At 42.1% G+C, this 21,026-nt stretch overlaps 2 protein-coding genes across 2 annotated transcripts in view; both read right to left on the bottom strand.

The window, feature by feature from the left end:
- Positions 1–7,121, bottom strand: part of crebrf (creb3 regulatory factor) — a 32,767-nt gene extending 25,646 nt beyond the window's left edge. The window contains exon 1 of the mRNA XM_069666000.1: positions 7,012–7,121. The gene's annotated coding sequence lies outside the window, so the exon portion shown is untranslated. The remainder of the gene's footprint in view (positions 1–7,011) is intronic.
- A 4,624-nt stretch (positions 7,122–11,745) lies between these two features.
- LOC138605525 (prenylcysteine oxidase-like) lies at positions 11,746–20,294 on the bottom strand. Its single transcript, XM_069677850.1, has 7 exons — positions 19,968–20,294; positions 18,656–18,862; positions 18,301–18,475; positions 17,138–17,349; positions 16,622–16,762; positions 16,067–16,478; positions 11,746–14,823 (listed from the first exon to the last, which is right to left on the bottom strand). The coding sequence occupies exons 1-7, from the start codon at positions 20,074–20,076 to the stop codon at positions 14,574–14,576; spliced, it is 1,506 nt and encodes a 501-aa protein (XP_069533951.1). The 5' UTR covers positions 20,077–20,294; the 3' UTR covers positions 11,746–14,573.
- Between the last annotated feature and the right edge of the window lie 732 nt (positions 20,295–21,026).

The raw sequence follows: 21,026 nt of genomic DNA, 5'->3' as shown, positions 1-21,026 counted from the left end.
TTAATAAATAGCTATAAAAAACTTTTTACCCAAAACAGACTGCGACTTGTATTCCAGATTTTACTAAGCTGCACAGCTAACCTGCAACAGGGCAAGTAAAGCATGCAGTCTACTCGATAAGAACTGCTTTTCCGATGGTTGAATAGCTTCCCGTCTAATGGGAACTGAGTCTAACCATTTAAGTAACTTTTCAAAACCAACCATCCCACATTCCCAACCTTGTTGCGATGCGCTGAGGTGGGAAAGAAGCCTGAGATTTAACGTTAGCTCCTTTCTTTATCATGTAAAGAGAAAACGACCCAGAGCCATATAGAGAGTCAGATCGCCGAGAAGTCTTGACATCCCCTGTGACCCGGGCAGAGACCCCTCCTCCGGCACTGTGAACGGCTGTTTAAAAGTTGACTGCTTGTGTTAATGTGTCACTGATTAATTTGACAACTGCTGTATGAATTAATTGATTAATCACTTGGTCTTGAACAGCAATCATGTCCAGCTTGTGTTTCTTAGAGCTCAGATGTTGTGTTTTTTCCCAGCCAACATTATGAAAAAGGCATTAGGTTGACAGCGATATCAAACAAAGCAAAGCATCCAATATTAACAACTACTTATTAGAAAAATATTGGTCGATTTGATCAAATAGTTTCAGCTACAATGTGAAGTGGGAAAGCAGAGTGCTGTTAGTAGTCTTCTTGTTGCACGGTCAGAGGCGGGCCGTATGGTAACAAACGAATGTGTAAATGTTTGTCAGCCTTTAAATGACTTGATGCTCTTTGTTGTCCTTCACTGTAACAAAGCAGGGAGTCTATTAGCAAAGAGCCCAAAGCATGCAGCAGCTCTCTGTCTCCCCGGGAGCTGCCGGAAGTTTTTGAGAGAATACGCTTCTGAGAGATCTGTGGTCCCCTGCAGACCGGGCCCGCGTCACGTGTTTGGAAAGCACCAACTTTTGCTCACATTTGATTTTAAGATTAACTCTATTTTTCGTCTAGCCCCCGCTCACGCTTGTTTTTGTCTCGCACTCCCCACTGACATCAACACATGGACTGATTTTGGTCCCTTGGCTTTTTTTTGCATTGCAAATAAATGAGAATCTGCATGGAGACATGACCCCTGCAGCGAACAGCTGACACACAAACGCACACCAATCCCACTCCTCTGAGGCCAGAGCACGACATCACTTCCTCTCACTGGGTGCTGACTGACTCAAGTGAACTTCTCACCCCTGAGCTCTGTCCCCCTGCACACACACTTTGCATAGAGACAGGAAGTGGCAGAAAACACACACAGCACAGAGCGCAACAGCGATGGTAAAAGCAACACCTCTACAAACACCAAAGCACATGCAGGAGGCACACAAGACGGTGCACATTAATATGCATACACACACATACTCTGCTGATAACTAACAGTATGTTTGGAAGGCCAGTCTGTGAATGTGACTCTGAGTTGTGATCATTATCATATCTTGATTTGTACTTCCTCCAGTGGGCAGCTGTGTCTGGTTTCACTTGTAGCAGCAGCAGGATGAGTAAACATGTGGCCTAAAAACAACAGTACAACCAGCTTTAATCCAGACGCTCTGTATTCACAGAAGGAAACAGAAAAGGCTTCCAGAGATCTCACAAACATGCGGAAAACGAGTCCTCACCTCCCCGCTTCGAAGCTGCGACGAATATTTCACAGCAGCAGAATTTAATATAATCCGACTCGCTGCTCAGTAGCTGAAACGGGCTGTGATGTAGAGCCGGATATTTATGACCGACACTGACAGGCCCCAAAACACTGGAGCTGAATTTCTCTCTCAGGCTTCGGTCTGACTTAAGACTGATGTACACTTCTGCGCTGAATCTATGCAGATCCTATACGTAGCCTACGCAGACATAAGCATTCATACTTGTAATTAAACCACAAAAACACTCGTTATTAGAAAATATGCACACCCAATATGCCAACAGACATCAGACTGGCAATCACCATTAAAGTTTAAGGTTGAGGTGGAAGCCAACAGGTTGTAGCAGCTAACATTAGCCACAAACTTGCACCAGGCACAGTGCTCTCCTTAGTTTCAGTACGATGTTTCTAAGCCGAGCGATCAATCTGCCATCTGCTTGCTTGACTTGTAGCGACATTTCTAGGGAGGTGAAAGTCAGGCTACAGAGAGACTCACGTGTTTATTCAACACAGAAGCATAAATCATACTTTAATTCAGGGATGAAGCATCACATCTTTACTTGTACACATAGGGATTCTTGGCTTGGTATGGGGCAGGGGTCTCCAAACTTTTTTCATCTGAGAGCCACTTTGAAAAAATGAAAGTGACCAAGAGCTACTTGCATTACATCGCTGTAATTGCTGGTGGTGCCCCGTGTTGATTCTTTTGTCGACTGAAATGTTGGTACCACAGATGAGGCACACACACTTGTCTTTAACATGCATGAATAAAAACTTCTCACAATGGAAATAGTATGTTTTCTGCTTTTTCTTGACGTTGCCACCTTCACTGTCTATCATAAATCTGGCTAAACAGGCTAACAGCACCAAACTCCTCACTTTAGCTCAACTAGCGTGCAGCATAACTGACCCGACCTGTCGATGGAGGTTGCTGCAACATTGCTGTGATTGGTTAGGTTCAGACGTTGACAAACTTGTTATTGACAGCTGATAGGCCTATCCTATTATGTTGTATTGGAGGGGGCGGGACATCTGTGTATTTGATTGAACTGAAGTGGGAAGAGGCTTTCAAGGTGCATGTATGGTCGCTGAACATCTTGACGAGCTACTAAAATACAGGCCGTGAGCTAGCTGGTGGAGACCCCTGGTATAGGGTATGGCTGGGCAATAAAAACATCTGGCTAGGGCGTCACAATAAAATGTACATGGAACCTGATGATAAACTTGAGATATTTTAACTGGATAGAGACGGATCAAACAGCCTATCACACATCAAAAATGCTGGAGTACACGCCCACTTCCCATGGCAGAGCATTGTTTGAGCTCTCAGAGAAGACATTGGACGCCTTTTATAAAAAAGAAGAAAGAAAACTAGTTGAACCAACAGGCGCAAAAGCCACAGTAAAAGTTAACGCCCATTGTTCTCCAAAAAAAACGGTGACATGACAACAATTATATGAGCAGCTCAGTTAGTGGCAGCTCAGCTAGTCACCCCTAACCAGACATCCGGCGTCAGCTGCTTTTTCAAGTGTTTTACTGGTTTTAATTACTCGGTCTGTTTGTTTTGAAAAGAGGAAACCTCTGCAGATAATTCAGCTGCCTGTAAAAGCTCATGACCAGAAAACACTGAACGAATTCTAACCCCAAAACAAGCTCCTAAAAACAAGCATCTCGGTTTGCAGCCCCTCCTAACATCCTGAGTCCGTGGGCTTCGGTCAAGCACAGGCGAAAAAAAACCACTTAAAATGTTATCTTATTGCTTTTCTGTGGCGACACAAACAGAAAAAGCTGAAGACAGAAGCTACTCAACAGGACAGCGTTTTTGCCCGACATGTTTACATCTAAAAAGTGCACAGGGGATAGACATTGTTAGTTGCGTCTGAAATAAGGGCTGGCTCTTTGCCCATCCAGTCCAGGTAACAAAACACTCCCCTTTCAGGATGTAATGTGGCTGCATCACTCTTTACTGCTTCAGCTCACATGTTAGACGTCTTCAATGTTTTTATAGCATCCCTTGACATCTACTTTTGGCACAGCGTGTGGTCACAAAGCACACTCTCTACAAATGCTGTTTCCTGTGTTGATGTCAAGTTGACAAAGGCAGCTGTTTACGATGAGCTGAAAATGGACATGCACACAGCTCTGTCTTTGTTTCGGAACATTAGAAACAAGCATCAGCAGCCTGATCTGATGAGTAAAAAGTGGTGTGTGCCGTCCTTGTGTGCCATGCAAGTTAGCTAATCGTGAGATTTACAGCTGATTAACCGTCATTTATAAAGTAAAAACGCCCAAACTTTTCATATTATCACAAATTTGGGCTTTTTTGTAGCTTGCCAGACTTAATGAGCTTTAAATATATTAGTTTTAGTACTCTCTCTGTTTCTTCAGGACTGGACAAAAAGGGGACTTTATTTGTGGCTGCACTCAGCTCAGCACTATCATGCAAACAGCTCACATTCTCTGCCTCACAACATTGGATGTGATCCAAGTAGGCCACGCAGCAGTGTCTTATTCGGAATGAGTTACCTACTGATAGCAGTCAGTTCCTGATCCCTACAGAGATAACAAGCAGGAGAAGCTGAACTGTTTATTAAATGTGAGAAAATCTCTGAAAAAAATCTCTCAGGGTCATTAATTCACAAGTCCTGAATGTGTGTGTACAGTCAGTGCGTCAGAGAAACAGAATATGGATGTTCGCTAACACTAAATTGTATAAGGATCCGTTTATATGACCACCGGAGTAAAACGTCGGCTTGAACTGAATGACACTTCGATCGGTTTATAGACAACTTTGCATTTGCCAAATCAAAATATGAATAAAATGTTTGAATCTATGTCTTGATGGTGATATTAGTCACATCAACCAGCTATACTTGACAGATACAGTGAGATGACAACACTTAACTAGATGGAGGTATTGATTGAGGGACCAGCCTACAAGATGTCCTTGTACAAATACAAATTCTTTCCTCGGTTCACCGAGTCGACCTTGTGCCAGAAAGCTGCATTAACTGCTTTTAGAACAGAAAATATATCCCTGCCGATGGCAAGTGGGCTTACATTTGCACGTACATTTAAAAAACTACACACTAAACAGTATTTAATGTGTTTCTTTTTCGAGCCCTCTTTCTTAGAAGAGTTTTAGCTCATCAATTATCTCAATTCTACAGCTCAGACCCATGAGTATACCTGTGTTAGCATTTACGACATTACTCTTATGTAGGTATAGGTGTTCTTCACTTCAGATGAGTTCTAGTTCAAAACCTCTGCAACACAACAATGCAACTACAGGAGGATTGGAAGCCAGAGGGTCCCCATGCTGGGGGTGGTCTCTCATGGGATGTGCAGTCCTTTTGACTTGTCATAAAGTGGTGTGACTAACACTGACGACTGCATTAATTTCTGAAACCGCAGCGTTGTTAGCACGCTAGATTACATGATCCATCCATTCAGTAATAATAAAAACACAAGAGTCCTGTGACAGTGACAAGGTTATAGACTCATGTTCAAAATGTACTCAGAAAGCAAACCAACATGATATTAAAGTTTAAAGTTCTCAGCTGGAGCATACAAACGAATGGTTGGACACTGATAACAATAATAACTGAAAGAATAATTGATTCTAAAGAAGCTTAAAAAATGTATTGCATAGTATGCATTTGTGTGCCAGCACATGTGTTTATGGTATACAAGTTATTTTCTCTATTCCTTACTATCAATAGGCGATAGTAATGGATGATCCACTGCATCTGATGATGAAAGCACAATGAGCTATGCAGTTCTCCATAACAGAACATAACATGAATAAAAACAAACAACACTAAGCAAAGAGTACTAAATAATAGCATAAAGTCAGAGAATGTATTTTAAATGAACTTTCAAATTACACATTGAAAGTAACATCCCTGTACCTCTTTGTGGTGGATTCACTCGTTAATGAGAGGCACAGTCTGACAGCACGGAGGTCTACATCTCAACATCACCATCATCCCTATCTATCAGGCAGCTATAGATTACAAATGACCTATTTTACACACCAATAGAGCCAGAAATGTCACCAGTATCTCCACAGTATGTGCACTCATCACAGATCCTCAGCAAAGCAAAACAAACCCTCAATCTAACGATTGGTGCCAACACCCACGTAATCCGTTTTCCCTATTGGGCTAGCGAAGAAAACGTCCCGCCTCCAAGCGTATCTGATTGGCCGCCACGACTGTCAATCCCAGGAGCTGCTTCATAATAAACAGCCCGTTTCAATCTAGGTTGAGGCAGAAGATAAACAAGTTGGAGGCCTACATGTCCGTGGCCTAGATAGCTATATTTAAAAGATATTTAAAGTAAAATGTACCAGTTTCCACAAAAACTGAGAACAACAGAGGATTATACGTCAATCCGTGGCTCTTGTTAGTGTCTAAACCTCAGATGAAACACAAAAGCACATAATGTTCATCTGCCAAACTCGGTTGATAAACTGTAAGTTACAGCAGCATTTTTTCGGTGGAAATCCAAACTAATCTATCATCGTAAAGTAATCTTTATTCGATATATTCCCTCGGTGGAAATGTAAGTCTGATTCGGGTGCATTATTTACCTCACATCCCATGGAAATTTCTGGCTCTGTCGAGCTTTTTTTCCAGCAGCAGTGTTGTGTGTTGGGGGGCGTGTACCTACAGAAAGCTCTGGCTGTCTGCAAAAAGTCAATTGTTGGTTTTTATCTGGCACACTGAGGCTTTTCCAACAAAAAAATACACTTAAAGAATGTGTATTAGATATATCCATGACGCGTAAAATAAGCAGCATGATTTGGATAGTTTAAAAGTAGCGTACAAGCCAATCTTCTTACATAAGTGCAGTTTTTAACCCCGAGTTAGACATGTAACCCCACTTCGGAAGGGACTAAGGACTAAATAATACGAGGACAACATTAATAAAATTAGCGGAACGTTATTTTCTCCAGGTTAAGTGGACAGTGACATTTGACAGCGACTGAAATGTATCTCTCCAACATGAAGCGTTAGCCAGCTACATTTCTGTAATACGGAAACACTTCCTGCAAGACCTCAATAAACAGCAGTGCACAATAAGAGACACGTCAAAAGTATTACTCGCTCCAAACTATGCTTTTTAGTGCAGACCCTGCGAGTCTTGTTTCCTTTTCACCCGCAGCTCACAGTCAGTATGGCCTCCGTCCGTCCGCCCCCTTCCTCATCCCAGCTGAAGCCCGATACACAACAACAGCCGACCTACCGTTAGCTTTAAAGCTAATCCTCTGGCGCGGCGAACACCGACCCCCTGCTCAGCAAAGTTATCCCAAAATAGATAAATAGCGGTCTTACTTACTTTTAGGACGCCCACGCATACGTCTTGTTTCTTGTCGGACCTCGTGTATGTTCCCCTATTGGAGATAATAAGGCCTCCTTTTCAATGGAGTCCACACGCTGTTACAGCTCTCTCGGGTTTGTTTTGTTTTTCTTCTTCCTGACGGGTTCCTGGAAAGCGCGTGACTGCTTGACCACGTGGTGCACCGCTGGGCCAATAGGAGAAAAGCGAGACACGGTGAAAACACTTGTGCAACATTTCATTTTTCTCAATATAATGAAATACTGCAATAGAAAGTAACAGACTGTGAAGAAAATGGAAACACCCAACTATCTGGAGGTATATCACTATAATTTATACAAAACACAAAGACGTTTAAAAAAAGGTAGCGCATTTAGCGGTTATATTAATTTATTGAATTTTAACGCTTTTAATTTGTTTCTCCATAGATCTCAGAAGTGACAGACAAAAAAGTAAATGGCAGATAAAAAGGTTGAATGACCTGCCACAATTGCAGGTGAGGAAAAAAACATTTCACACTGTATGTAATATTATATTTTTATTATGTCTCTATATTAATACAGAGAAAGCCAGCCCCATTAATCATTTAATAGTCTGATGAACACTTTTTACATAAAACCTTGCTGCTAGTCATCACACCACTCTCACTTTAGCGTATATTGCTCCTGCAAATTTTCTATTTTAACATTTATTCCTATTTAAATTTTGTTGTAGGTTTGCTTTTATGACTTGGTCCAGTTTATGTTCATTTTCATGCACAGGGACACACGTTCTTGATGGTGACAGGAAACACATTTGCGCTGTTGGTTTCACACTTTTCCACTGCGTAAGGCGGCAAAAAAACAAAAGCAAATGCTGGAACATGGTAATTGCAAATAAGTAAGCTAACAGGATTAGCTTGGCAATATTTTTATTGCAAGGGAAATGTAATAATTATGCTTGTCACAAATATACACAAAATTATTTTTGGTGAGTAACATTAAATATGAAAGAAATTTGTTTACAAGAAAGCTCCACAGGGCACCTGTGAGGCATCATTACAGTCTTATTATTCTTCATTGTGCATTTGATAATTAGAAATATTTTGGGCTTGGCCTACTTAGAGACATTTTTGTTCTAAATAAATATATATATATTATGTAACACCCATTATATCTATGTCCAAAAGATAATTCATATACAAAGAATGTGTCAGCAGTGATGCCATTGTCCATCCGTCCATCCATCATCTATCCTGTTCAGGGTTGCGTGGGGCCTGGAGCCTACCCCAGCTGTCACTGGGCGAGAGGCGGGGTACACCCTGGACTGATCGCCAGTCAATTACAGTGCTCACTATGTCTTATGTTTATCTATTATCATAACATGATTTGAAGCTATGTTTACAGGTCTTCGGGACGGCTGCGTACCTGACAAAAGGTTGTATCCAACCTTTGTGGCTCTAGAGGAGCTGTATGAAGTCTGGCAAATTGCCTTGACTGATGTCACTTGAGTGTCAGTTGTGGTTGAATACTACACGTTTATAAATGAAAGGGACCTTGAGAGTCCACCAAACTCTGTTCCATGTCTCATCTGTTTGAAGCTAGACGCTCAAAGATACATTAGCCGCGACTAGCATAACACACCTGAATATGTTAAGGAAGAGAAATGGGTTCCCTTTTTCTGCTAGAAAAAAGTGTGAGTCTGGCAGTGTTGTAGGAGTGCTAAACACAGTCCTTGAAGTGCCCGTTTAATGTGTTCATTGAATTTATGGTCAGCCTAATTGTACATACTTATTTTGTCCATTATTTCATTATACCAATATGTAATCTAACTTCACTAAATCTTTAAACCTGACCGAGTAGCCCAGAAAGATTTTGGTCAATAGATACCTGACTCATTTGTTATTATTATCACTTTTTGAACACCATTGTGAGAACATTCAGCATACGTTTTGTAGCATTCATGCCCACTGCTGGAAAACTGTGAAAAGACAAGCTTCATGCCTGATTGCGATATATTGACTCAAATATTCAAACTCTCTATTCAGCTCAGTCCAAAAGACATTATCTCGGAGGGCGTATAAGCAGCTTTGCCAGGCAGCCACCACCCTGTTTCACTGGAAAAAGAAACTATGTCTCTATATCAAGTGTGACAACAAAGACAGATAAGAAATAAATAAAGGAGAATAAAATACATTTATTGTTTAAAAAAAAGAGTTGTTGCCTGAGTGAAAGCTTTTGGAGAAGGAGGGATCACAGAGAAAGAGACAAAAACTCATCACTCTTTCTGTTTCAGTATTACTCATGAGAAATACCCGAACACATTCACAGTGCTGGGTCTGAACGCAGCCTCGTTTCAGGCCAGACAGCAGAGAAACAAACAAAATCACGAAAGTGAAAGCTTCCAGTGAAATGAAACTTGTTGTGAATTTTCAGCATCTCAAAATAATGCTTTGGCACATTCATGGAAACAGTTTTTAAGCACTGAAGATTATTTAAAATACTATAGTTTACCTGCAAACTCATCGAAATCTCTCATCAATGTGTCAAAATGAAGTTATTGTGTAAATGAACAAGTCATTGCCACCAAAATAACAAATCTGAGGTGCTCTAAATGTTTTTATCATAAAGACAGATCAGTATACAACCATGTTCAAATCGTCAACATTTGTGCTTCGTCATTTGCCTGTGTGCTAAATACTTGATTACCACGTTATGGCCCCTGTCAGTAGGTGGGATATGTTAGGCAGCAAGTGGTTTTGTCCTCGAAGTTGATGTGTTGGAAGCAGGAAAAATGGGCAAGCATAAGGATGTGAGCGACTTTGACAAGGGCCAAACTGTGATGGCTAGATGACTGGGTCAGAGCATCTCTAAAACTGCAGCTCTTGAGGGGTGTTCCCGGTCTGCAGGGGTCAGGATCTACCAAAAGTGTTCCAAGGACAGGGTATGGCCGAGGTTCATTGATGCACGTGGAGAGCAAAGGCTGGCCCGTGTGGTCCGATCTGACAGAAGAGCTACTGTAGCCCAAATTGCTGAAAAGGTTAATGCTGGTTCTGATAGAAAGGTGTCAGAGCACACAGAGCAGTTTGTTGCGTATGGGGCTGCTCAGCCACAGACCGGTCAGGGTGTCTGTGCTGACCCCTGTCCACCAACAAAAGCGGCTACAATGGGTACGTGAGCATCAGCACTGGACCAAGGAGCAATGGAAGAAGGAGGCCTGGTCTGCTGAATCACGATTTCTTTCACATCATGTGGATGGCCAGGTGCGTGTGCGTCACTTACCTGGGAAAGACATGGCACCAGGGTCTAGTCGGGGAAGAAGGCGAGCCAGCGAGGGCAGCTAGATGCTTTGGGCAATGTTCTGCTGGGAAACCTTGGGTCCTGCCATTCATCTGCATGTTACTTTGACATGTACCACCTACCTAAACATTGTTGCATTCCAGGTTCCAGTTTCAGGAATGGTTTGAGGAACACAACGATTTCAAGGTGTTGACTTGGCCTCCAAATTCCCCAGATCTCAGTCCAGTCGAGCATCTGTGGGATGTGCTGGACAAACAAGTCCGATCCATGAAGGCCCCACTTGCAACTTACAGGACTTAAAGGATCTGCTGCTAACGTCTTGGTGCCAGATACCTCCGCACACCTTCAGGAGTCTACTGGAGTCCATGCCTCCACGAGTCAGGGCTGTTTTGGTGACAAAAGGGGATCGACACAATACTAGGCAGGTTGTCATAATGTTTTGGCTGATCAGTGTATAGTCCAATGAGAATTATTACACCCTTTATAGTGGTCTCAAAGTTTCCCACAATGCACCATGAATAGTAGTTTACAACTAATGGTTACTAACCATGCCTTATATCCCATCGTGCATTGCAATGAAAGAGAAAAAACAGCAATGACTCTGTAGTCTTCATATCTCCATAGATAGTGAGTAAGGAGTAGTGAATAAGTGAATGATTTAGGACACTTTATTTACATCTCGCAACTGATATTTTTCTGGACTTCAGATTTAGATTGCCTCCTCAAGAGACATTTTACAACCTTCTTCACCAGCTGAGTACTGACTGAAAAAAGAGCCTGAAGATGCCCTTTAAAAATGATACGAACTAGTAAATTGTCAAAGTTAAAGCACAATAAGCAACCCTAGTGACACCAGATTGAGTCGTATGTCTTGGGACTTGCCAGTTTTCCCCTTTGATTCTATTAGCAGCATAATTGTGTTTGAGAAGGAGCAGACACAGGGCCCGATATTTAACTCCCCACAGAAACACTGAATATATTTTTTTATTTTAATTAATCTCCTTAGGTTAGTAAAATCATCGGTCTTACGTCATAGCAATGGGAGTCTAAGACAGCCTAGTTTTAGGACCTTTGACATGAAGTCTGTGATCTAGAGGACAGTTAAAGCATCTCAGGTGATTTCAGAAAAGGCCACTTGTTAAGCTTCAGGGTGTAAAGACTGTGGTGTAAAAGCAAAAAAAAATGACTCAGTTTGTTTTTATTTTTGGCTGCCAGACAAATTTAGGATCTCAAAATTGGAACCAGTATGAAAACTCTCAACATAGCGACAAAGCTACAGCATGATGGAGCACAGGCAGTTTAATTGGACGAACTGAATGTCCATTTTTGTGACATATTAGCTCAAGAGTTTCCTTTTCTTACTGTTTCAGTCAAAGAAAATTAAAAATGACTGAAAACTGGCAAAATTACATTTTAAATATTAAGTAAATAAACCATATAACCCGAGAGTACAACAAACAGTCCAGTCCTTTTATTCCATGAACAGTCAGAATAATGTACATCATCCATTATGAACACTTGAATTATTTTGTTTATCAGGCAGATGAAGTATGTTGACACATGCTGTACATTACTGATTGTTATATTTGTAGTGCTCGAGTGGATACATGTGAACAGTCTCATTATATGTCACAATATGTTTAATCTCTTCATCACTGGACAGCAGATAAATGTCTATGAGACGCTGTTGAAAGCTTGACAAGAACAAAAAGCAAGTGGACCAAGTACACTCTTGGAATCTGTACATCGTCAGAGGTGCTATGTAATAAAAGTATTGTACCTAAAGCTACTTCACGATTTTTCAGGGAGAAATATTTTACCTTTAGTCCATCACATTCAGCAGGCAGCTGTTCAGGCTCACGGGGGATGGAGCCTGTCTCTGCTGTCATTGGGCGAGAGGCGGGTACACCCTGGACTGATCACCAGTCAATCACAGGGCTGACACATAGAGACAGACAACCTTTCACACTCACATTTACGGACAATTTAGAGCTAAGGAGCACGTCTTTGGACTCTGGGAGGAAGCCGGAGTACCCGGATGGAGCCCACGCATGCACAGGGAGAACATGCAGACTCCACACAGAAAGGCTCCCTTTGTTCCAACAGGGTCTCAAACTAGAGACCCTCTAGCTGTGAGGAAACAGCACTAACAACTGCACCACTGTGCAGCCCCTTGTAGGAAACAAACATAAAAAGAGTGAATTTTATCCAACATGTGAAAGATTAATCCAGAGACATTTCATTGCTTTTTAGATAATAGTTTGAGGTCCAAAAATGGTTACATAAAAAGGTTTAAGATATTGTTCTCTTAGTTACTGTGTAAAATACCCACAAGATCAAAACATCAAAGTTCTTCCTGATCTTGGAAACAGAAATATATCTAAATAATTCAGACTCAATTCAGCCCCTTACGAGTGTTTCTTTTTCCAACTTCACCACAAAGTCTTCTTCAGTGGAGCTTGCTCAGTTGTCATTGGTCACATACACAGCACTTGGACTCAGGACTTCTTGTTTGTGTGGACGTAGAAGTTAAGCATAAAAGATCAGTCCCATCCATGAAACAATCCCAGTGTTTTGTTTTTAAAATTATTTTTTTTGGCTTTATTCAACAGGACAGCTGAAGAGAGACAGGAAATATGGGTAGTAGAGAGTGGGAGTCAAACCTGCGATCAGTGCGTCAGTGCGTCGAGGACCGTAGTCTCTGTACATGGGGCGCCTGCTCTACCGACTGAGCTAAACCAGCACCCCGAAAAAATCCCAATATAAGGTGCATTAACAAGACGTTTCAGGAACTTTAACCACTTCATATTGTCTTCAAGTCAATGAGAGAAGTACAACCAGTAAAATCACAAGAGCAGTCTCCGTCTGATGACGAAGACTGAAGCAGATGAAGTTACGAAAGGTGCTGTTGCTAAAAATATGTGACTGTTGCTGCTGCAGACTCAGAGCATGCATTAAAAACACTGTTGGCTGATCAGAACCTATAATAGGATAAACACGCTCATTTCTGAGAACACCATTACTAAAGGGTTGTTATGATTTCTCATCATAAGACACAATCTCATCATCCATTAATCGAAGCCCTTTGAAGTCACCGGATTTTCTGTTTACAACAGTGAAGTCCAGAAATTAAAAATCAATTAAACGAGGCGAATCTTAAAGTCTTATGAGGATGATGAACAGTCAGTGGTTACGTGATGTATTATATCACCATCTTGTTTAGCACTTGTCATGCCCGGCTCTATCTTTATTGTGTTTCTCAGATTATAGTGATTATTAAAAATGCAGGATATCATCAAGAGAGTATAGAGAGAAAAGGGAGATAAGTATCGTTGTCAGCAGCAGCAGCAGCAGCAGCTCCACAGATCCGTCCCCTGCTTTTATTCGGTCCAGTGTGAAAGCTTGTTGGCTCCATTCCCCGAAAAAAAAAAAAAAAATCTTTTCCGCTGGATTATGCAACAAAAGCAGCAGGAAGGGGAGATAATGAAACAGTCTGATGAAAGGGGCAACAGAGCATAGCACCAGTGGCCACGACCATGAGTCACTGCAGAATTAGTTTATAAATGAGGGAGTGAGAGCTGGGTGCCGCAGCTCCGACAGCTAACAGTCTTTAAATCTATGGACACTTTCTGTACACTGATTTAAGTGTTTAACTTGTACACAGGGTGATTTATTCACACAGAGCACAGCCAGTGACTTTCTGTGTGGCACTAACATCATTCACACCACAAGCAGCTCAATAAAACGGTATTAGCTGGTGTTTTCCACGGTTGCTTGGTTTCCTCATTTCTTGGCAAAGAGAAGCCGCCTGCAGCTGAATTTTTTGCATGAAATCTCTGATTAACATAAGCAATCAATCCACGACTAATACTGCAAAATGTTTAGTATGTCTGCAGTGTCACTGGCACAGTGAAGGAAGCAATCAGCGAAATCAAAACTGGCCTAGTGACAGTCGTGCAGGAGCCCCAGATTATGACTTTAAGACTTGTTTGTTTTCATGTTTGAAAATGTGTGCTTAAGTTAATTTAAGAAAAGGCAGGCTTATATTGTGACATATTTATCATAGGTTCAGTGTATTAGATGCAGAATGTAGCTATATATTATTTGGATGGGAAACTAGCAGCCTAAAACAGATATTTTCGTATAGTTCTTAGATTTGTGCACATCAGCTTTATAATGCTAAAAGAGCTACCGTCACCCTGACCCCCTTTAACTCTGCTTCCCAACACACACATGTTCAGCAGTAACTTAGCTGAAGCGTGCTCTGGCTCTCAGCTGACCAGGTCATAGTTCAGTTTTGATCCTGTGCATCAGATCTTTCTGGTCCACCATGTCCGTCTGTCTGTTCCAGCGATGATAAGCCAGCAGGGCGATGTTCTTGGCCGCCACCGAGCTCATCTCCATGGCACTGCCGGCCAGCTCGATGCCGTTGAGGTAGTAGAGATTTGGGTGGAGCTCCACAGGCGGCAGGCCCTGGCTGCTGCCGTAACAGGGGTAGGCCTGCCACTCTGTCACCTGCACGGAGTAGTACGACCTGAGATAGAGAGGAGCAGGAAAGGAGGGGAGAGGCATGTCAAATGTTCTCTTTATGATATGTTTTGACATCAGGCTAATTAACTGTTACATGGCTGAGATATGATCTGCTTTTTGGAAACATAAACAGCCGTGCTTTACACAAGTCACTGATTTTCTTACTTTAGTCAACCTCTTTGATTCACACTGAAACGTCTACACAACTATTGAAGCGATGTGTCAATCAAATGCATGGTCAAGGTGGATGAACCCGACTGACTTCAGTGATCCTTTGACTTTTTCTTTAAAGCCATCATGATGTGGTCTTTACGGGGTCCTGTACAACCAGTCCCCCCAGGATGAATACCTTAGAATCTGGTCATCTCTTAACTTTTCATCTAGCGCCATCAGCTGCTCAAACTTTATACACACACATTTCGTTTCTAATCAAACACCTGCATATATATAACCATTCCCATCAGCCTCTTTGAGTTTTGTGCTAATTAGCAGATGTTAGCATGCTAACAAGCTAATCTGGTGAAGATGGTAAACATAATTTACATTACATAGTGCTTTCAAAATATTAGCATGTTAGCATTAAGTTTGCATGCAATAGCATGGCTGTTGATGCTCACTCTTATCATATATTATCTGGGATGGCTGTGGCTCAGTGGTAGTCGGTCGTCTCACAATCAGAAGGTTGGTGGTTCGATCCCCAGCTCCCTCAGTCTACATGTCGAAGACACTGGACACAGGCAAGACACTGCACCCCAAATTGCTCCCAGTGGCACAGCCATCGAAGTGTGTATGTGACGACTGATTGACAGTTGGGCACTCTACGTAGCAGCCTCTGCCATCAGTGTGTGAATGTGTGTGAGATGGGTGAATGTGACATGTAGTGTAAAAGCGCTGCAAGTGGTTGCAAGACTGGAAAAGCGCTTTATATAAAGTACAGTCCCTTTATTTCTTATAGTAAAATGAACAGAATGTATCTTCAGGAGTTATTTTACTTCAGCAAGACTAAAGCTGAAACAGTTAGTTGGTTTATTGATATTTAAGTGGACAGAAAATTAATTAATTTGTATCAATTTTGGATTAAATAAACAAAAGAAGGCAAAAATGTTGGTGTTATGAAATAGTAAATTAAATCTATTTGGGGTTTGAACACTTGGTGGGGCAATTTTTCAGTGTTTTGGACCAAAATAATTAATACAGAAGATAATCATCAAATCCTGAATTACTTATCCTTGAGGGATTCTGCTGACCTGAACAGCGCTTTGAGCTGATTCTTCTCCAGAGGTTGAGGTGAAAACACTTTATAGACTCCGGCCTCCTGCGGCTGTTTACGCCTGAAGCCTGTAGAGATGTTGACGGGACAAACGCTAGCCACGCTGTTGAAGAACAGATCGGGCGTCTCAGTCGTCAAAACGCTGGCGAAGGGGAACAGGCGGGGGTCGGGGAAACCAAAGAAGGAAGTGTTGAGGTAACCGTGGACAATGGTTGCAACGGTGCTGTGATAGTTGCCGGGGAGCTCGTCGAAGGGAGGGGTGAAACCTTGGAACTGGACTCCGGACTGGACGCTGGCCTGGAGCGGCGTTGCCAAAACCACAATGTCGTATAGCTCTGATCCCGTGCCTGCTTCGGTGGTGTAGTTCAGCTCGTACTGAGGAGCCTCACCTGTAGAGAAAACACACAAAATAAATGTAAGGCCCCATGGACTGCTTTATTGTTGTCGCTTTATGAGGGACACAAACAATAATGAATTGCAAAGAAAGAATCGTTTGACAGGATCCCATCACGCTGACATCAGGGTCTAGTACCTGAGTAGAGCGGGGAGATGGAGCTGACTTGTGCTTGCAGCAGGTTAGCATTGGCCATCTTCAGCAGGCCAGAGCAAACCAGCTTGTTGCCTCCTTCCACCGCCCACAGGTTGTTCTGGGCCCCAGCTAAAGACACAGCGCCTGTAACACACACAGACACACACACATTAGCTCACTCTCAACAGACGGTGCCAAGTGCTATAAAACCAATTATCAGCTGCCCACACACTTTCCTGTTCTCCGGCTCACACGGGCCAACCTCTTCTCACCTTGCTTTCCTCTCTTCATCTATTATCGCCCGACCCCCTCCTCCCTTCCTTGTCTCCTCTTATTTTTCTTTCCTTTCCTCTCTCCTGACCTACATCAGCATGGACGTAGACGTTCAGCTCATAACTGGCCCTAATTTCAGCACCGTAGCACTCCCTTTCTCACTCGTTTGCGTCCCTGTCTCTTCCCTACTTATCATCCCCTCGCCTTCTTCTTCTTCTACTGCTTATTTATTTACACTTATCTGACCTACAAAGGCCGGGATGCTGACATTCTGTCCGTAGTTAACCCTCATAACGGGTGCGATGACCTCATCGATGAATCGCTGCGACACACCCAGCTCCAGGAGCGAATCAGAGAGCGGCCTCCGAGTCATGTTAATGAAGCCACTCCCCCCGAGAGAGTCCAGCAGTTCCTCCACAGAGCTGAAGGCGTAGCCGTGAGCCTGGTACTTATAGATCCTGTATTATGACACACACACAACAAATGGTTAATCAGTAATTATAAAAGTCAGTGGAGAGTTTTATAAACAGACGCACAATATAAATCTTTTCTCTTTATTTCTTTCTGAAAGTTGGGATTAATGGTTCATAACAAAAGAAGAAAATGGCATGATGTTGGAGTTTATGGGTCCAAGAGAAGCAGAGACAGACGAAGGGAAATAAAGGGTCACTGGAGTGAATACTGAGAGAAGGGAGCAAAACAAATGATTTAGAGATGAATCACTTCCTGAGGGAGGAAACAGAGGTCGATGAAATTTGATGATTGAGAGATAAAGTGCAAATCTGAGGCTTGTTTATGTTAAGCAGAAACTGAGTCAAGATAACAGAATTACAGCAAAAGAATTGATGTGTTGTCTTAAACAAGTGAGGTCATCTACCATCTAATATCTTAAGCAGGACGAGCTGATCAACAACATTTACTGTATGTTTTTGTTGATGGAGGATAAAGAGATGAATTTCCATTGCAGCTGCATGTATACATTTCTGGTAGATGTTTGTCAGCAATGATACAACCTCATGCTTGGATTGTAAAACACTGAGTTGGGGTTTTTTGCGGTCATTACTGCATGTAGGTTTTAACCGCTGATTACAACACTGGTAGGAAGTTTTGTGCATGTGATCTGAAGCTGCAACTTTGCAGAATATCCTTCTGCACTGCCTTCAATGCACCATAACACGTAGACATGTGGTCTGATTACTTCGGCAGGACACTGAATGCAGGATGAAGGCACCAGTGCTGTTGTTTTTTACTGCTATATTTTGTTGGTGGAGCATCAAGAGAGCTAAATTTCCTTTGTGATAAAGTGAAAAAAACTGTGATCGGAAGGTAGGAAGGTTCACTTGCGTGGCATCATTTAAAGGTAAATAATACTGAGGCAAGCACTGCACGGTGGTTTCTTTCTGACTCACCTCATGAATTTCTCCATAATTTCCTCCACCCACATCTGCAGGCGTATGAAGCTGATGCCATAGCGCCACCACAGCCGGAACAGGTCCAGCAGGTACCAGTCTGTCTCCTCCAGAATAACCTCCGCGCCATTAAATACTGCGGTCTTACCCGCCACACTGCGACGATACTTTAAACCTTGAGGGGCGGACACAGGGCGACAGAACAGACAAACACACATAAAGCGGGAGGAGAGGGGTTAAATATCAGGGATGTGTTTAATTAATAAGTAGTCAGGTACATTATTACTGTGGAAATCAAAGATATAGTGTTTGATATTGTGATGTGTGGGGTGTGTGCATGTGTGTACAAGCCAACCTAGCTGTTTCACAAACTCCTGCATGTGGAGGTTGAGGGAGTGAATGATGGAGCCCCCTGACTCATAATCGAGGTGATTGACGGTTACAGTAGCGAGACGGCCTCCGACCTCCCCCTTCTCGAACACGTCCACCTGGACCTCTGGGCCAAAGTGCTGCCGCAGGAAATGGGCCGTGGCGCTGCCTCCTATCCCTGCCCCGATCACCGCTGGAGCAGAGACAAACAGGAAGTGTGAAATAAAAGTGTTGTTTGGAAGCTAGTGTGTTATACAACTAGAGACCATCAATACTACACAATTGTTTCTCTTATTTTAAGGCATTTAGGCATTTCAGGACATGGCCTTACTACACATGACATGAAATTGTTTGAAACGCAAATGAATCACAATGCTGTCAATAAAACTTCATAAATGTTTGATTGAACTGCTGGTATTTTTTTGTATATGGAATTTTCATTGTTCACCTTTAACAGCAGCTGTAATGATTCAGTACAGAATAATGGGAGTCTACTTCTTTCAGCTTACTCCACTGATGCAGGCCATAGACAGCATGGTGAACTTCTTACTCTTTTGGACTCATATGACTATTTGTTAAGCTCCAATTAATTGTTGAGAAATTAGTAGATTGATTGTCCAACAGAAATGTTATTATTCAGGTAATTTATCAGACAAAAAAACGATTTATTCTTTTGCTTAATCTTCTCAAATATGGGTTTTGCTGGCTTGTTTTGGTTCAGCAAGATAGCAACAACAGTAGATGGAAAATGTATGGATGGTGCAAGACAAGACAACTGTATACAACGCCTAGAAAGAATCTTTCTCTGTCAGTGTATCACTCATCATGGGTACGTATGTGTTGGTGGGCTGTGAACAGGTGGACACAGATGTTGTCAGGTGGGTAGCATGATGGTGAGAGGAAATAAACTCTAACATACTGCATTTAAAACATCATGCCATGTGTTTTATCTTTCTAACACGAATATATTTGGATAAATAAGCAACACTGGAATTTAATCAATAAGGGGAAAAGTATATATAACATTACATTGAATTTAGCTTACAATCAATAGTCTCCTAGCAACCTGCAGGTATAGAGTAGCTACAATTGGCTAGACCACGGGAATACATGTATGTTAAATAACACAGTGGGTTTTGCAAATTAAATATGTGCTCGTTAAAACACAATACCAGAGAGTCTGCTTACTTATTGACTATTATGTCTCAGTGGTAATAGCTTGAAACCCTGTTGATGCGGGCTAACGTTAGCTACATTCAGCGGCTGGTTTTGATGTTTTCACTCGGTGCTGTCTTTACCTATTTTAGAAGGCGGAGCCCCGTCGACATGAGTTGGTCCCGCCGGGTCTCCGACAGTAGCCCAGGCTGAGAACACGATGAGGAGCAGGTGGAGCAGAGAGCCGCCCATAGCGGCAGGAGACCAGAGATAACCGGGAGGAGAGAAGGAGGCGAGCGGGTGCAGTGCGCTGTGAGTGAACCTACCACATTAGGATAACGTTAGCGTCTGTCTGTGGCCTTCACGTAACGTTATGAAACAGTATGTTAACAACAAGCTAATCTACATGTTCACTCTGTTGCTGTAATTTTATAATGTTGCTTTTTAAGCGGCCTCGGGATACTGCACAAAAGATGGCTTAACAACGGACATCATTATGCAGTTCAGTTCACCAATGAACGCTACACGTCCGGCAACATCACATGATCTGGGAGACTGGCTTGTCTCGACCAATCACAGTCGTCTAAGATAATAAGATAACGGCGGCAGATAATGAAAGAACCTAGTGATGTCGGAATAATCGAAATGAATAGTTAGACTTGTTATATTCACGCAAAGCATATCAACGTTTGCCTACATTTAATGTGTGATATGGTATAAGGATGTAACAGAATTTGCACATCACACTGATAACAATTTAGGTAAAGAACTTTATTTGTGTAGTGTATGTAGTTTGTCTGTACGAAGTGGTGCAGTAAGTCTAGGACAAAAATACTAAGTGAAAACACTAACAGCTATAGACGTGTTGTTTGTACCATGAACTAAATATTACATCCGTTTTACAGTCAATGTTACCTTCACCTAAAGCTCACGAGCACACCTAAATGAAAGAATGACTTCCCATCTGGGGAAACAGTATCATCCGAGGAGCCCATGAATGCAGCATTAGTCTACGTAAATAACATACTACTACGATTCCTAGTTTAATTGAGCCAACGCCGAGTCTGAAAGGAACACACTTGCAAATTATGATACGCAAATTTGTGTTTATGTCCACTGACAAAAGGTGTGACCAGTTAAAAGTGAGAAATATTAAAATAAGGAAGTTTTTGTGGGATGTTGATGTACTAGAAGTAAACACA

Source organism: Semicossyphus pulcher, unplaced genomic scaffold (genome assembly GCF_022749685.1).
Source record: "Semicossyphus pulcher isolate SPU_LCO1_2020_fin unplaced genomic scaffold, fSemPul1.0.p SCAF_10, whole genome shotgun sequence".
NCBI classification, from domain to species: domain Eukaryota; kingdom Metazoa; phylum Chordata; class Actinopteri; order Labriformes; family Labridae; genus Semicossyphus; species Semicossyphus pulcher.
The sequence above is the reverse complement of the archived record's forward strand: the minus strand, read 5'-3'. Positions and strand labels throughout refer to the sequence as shown.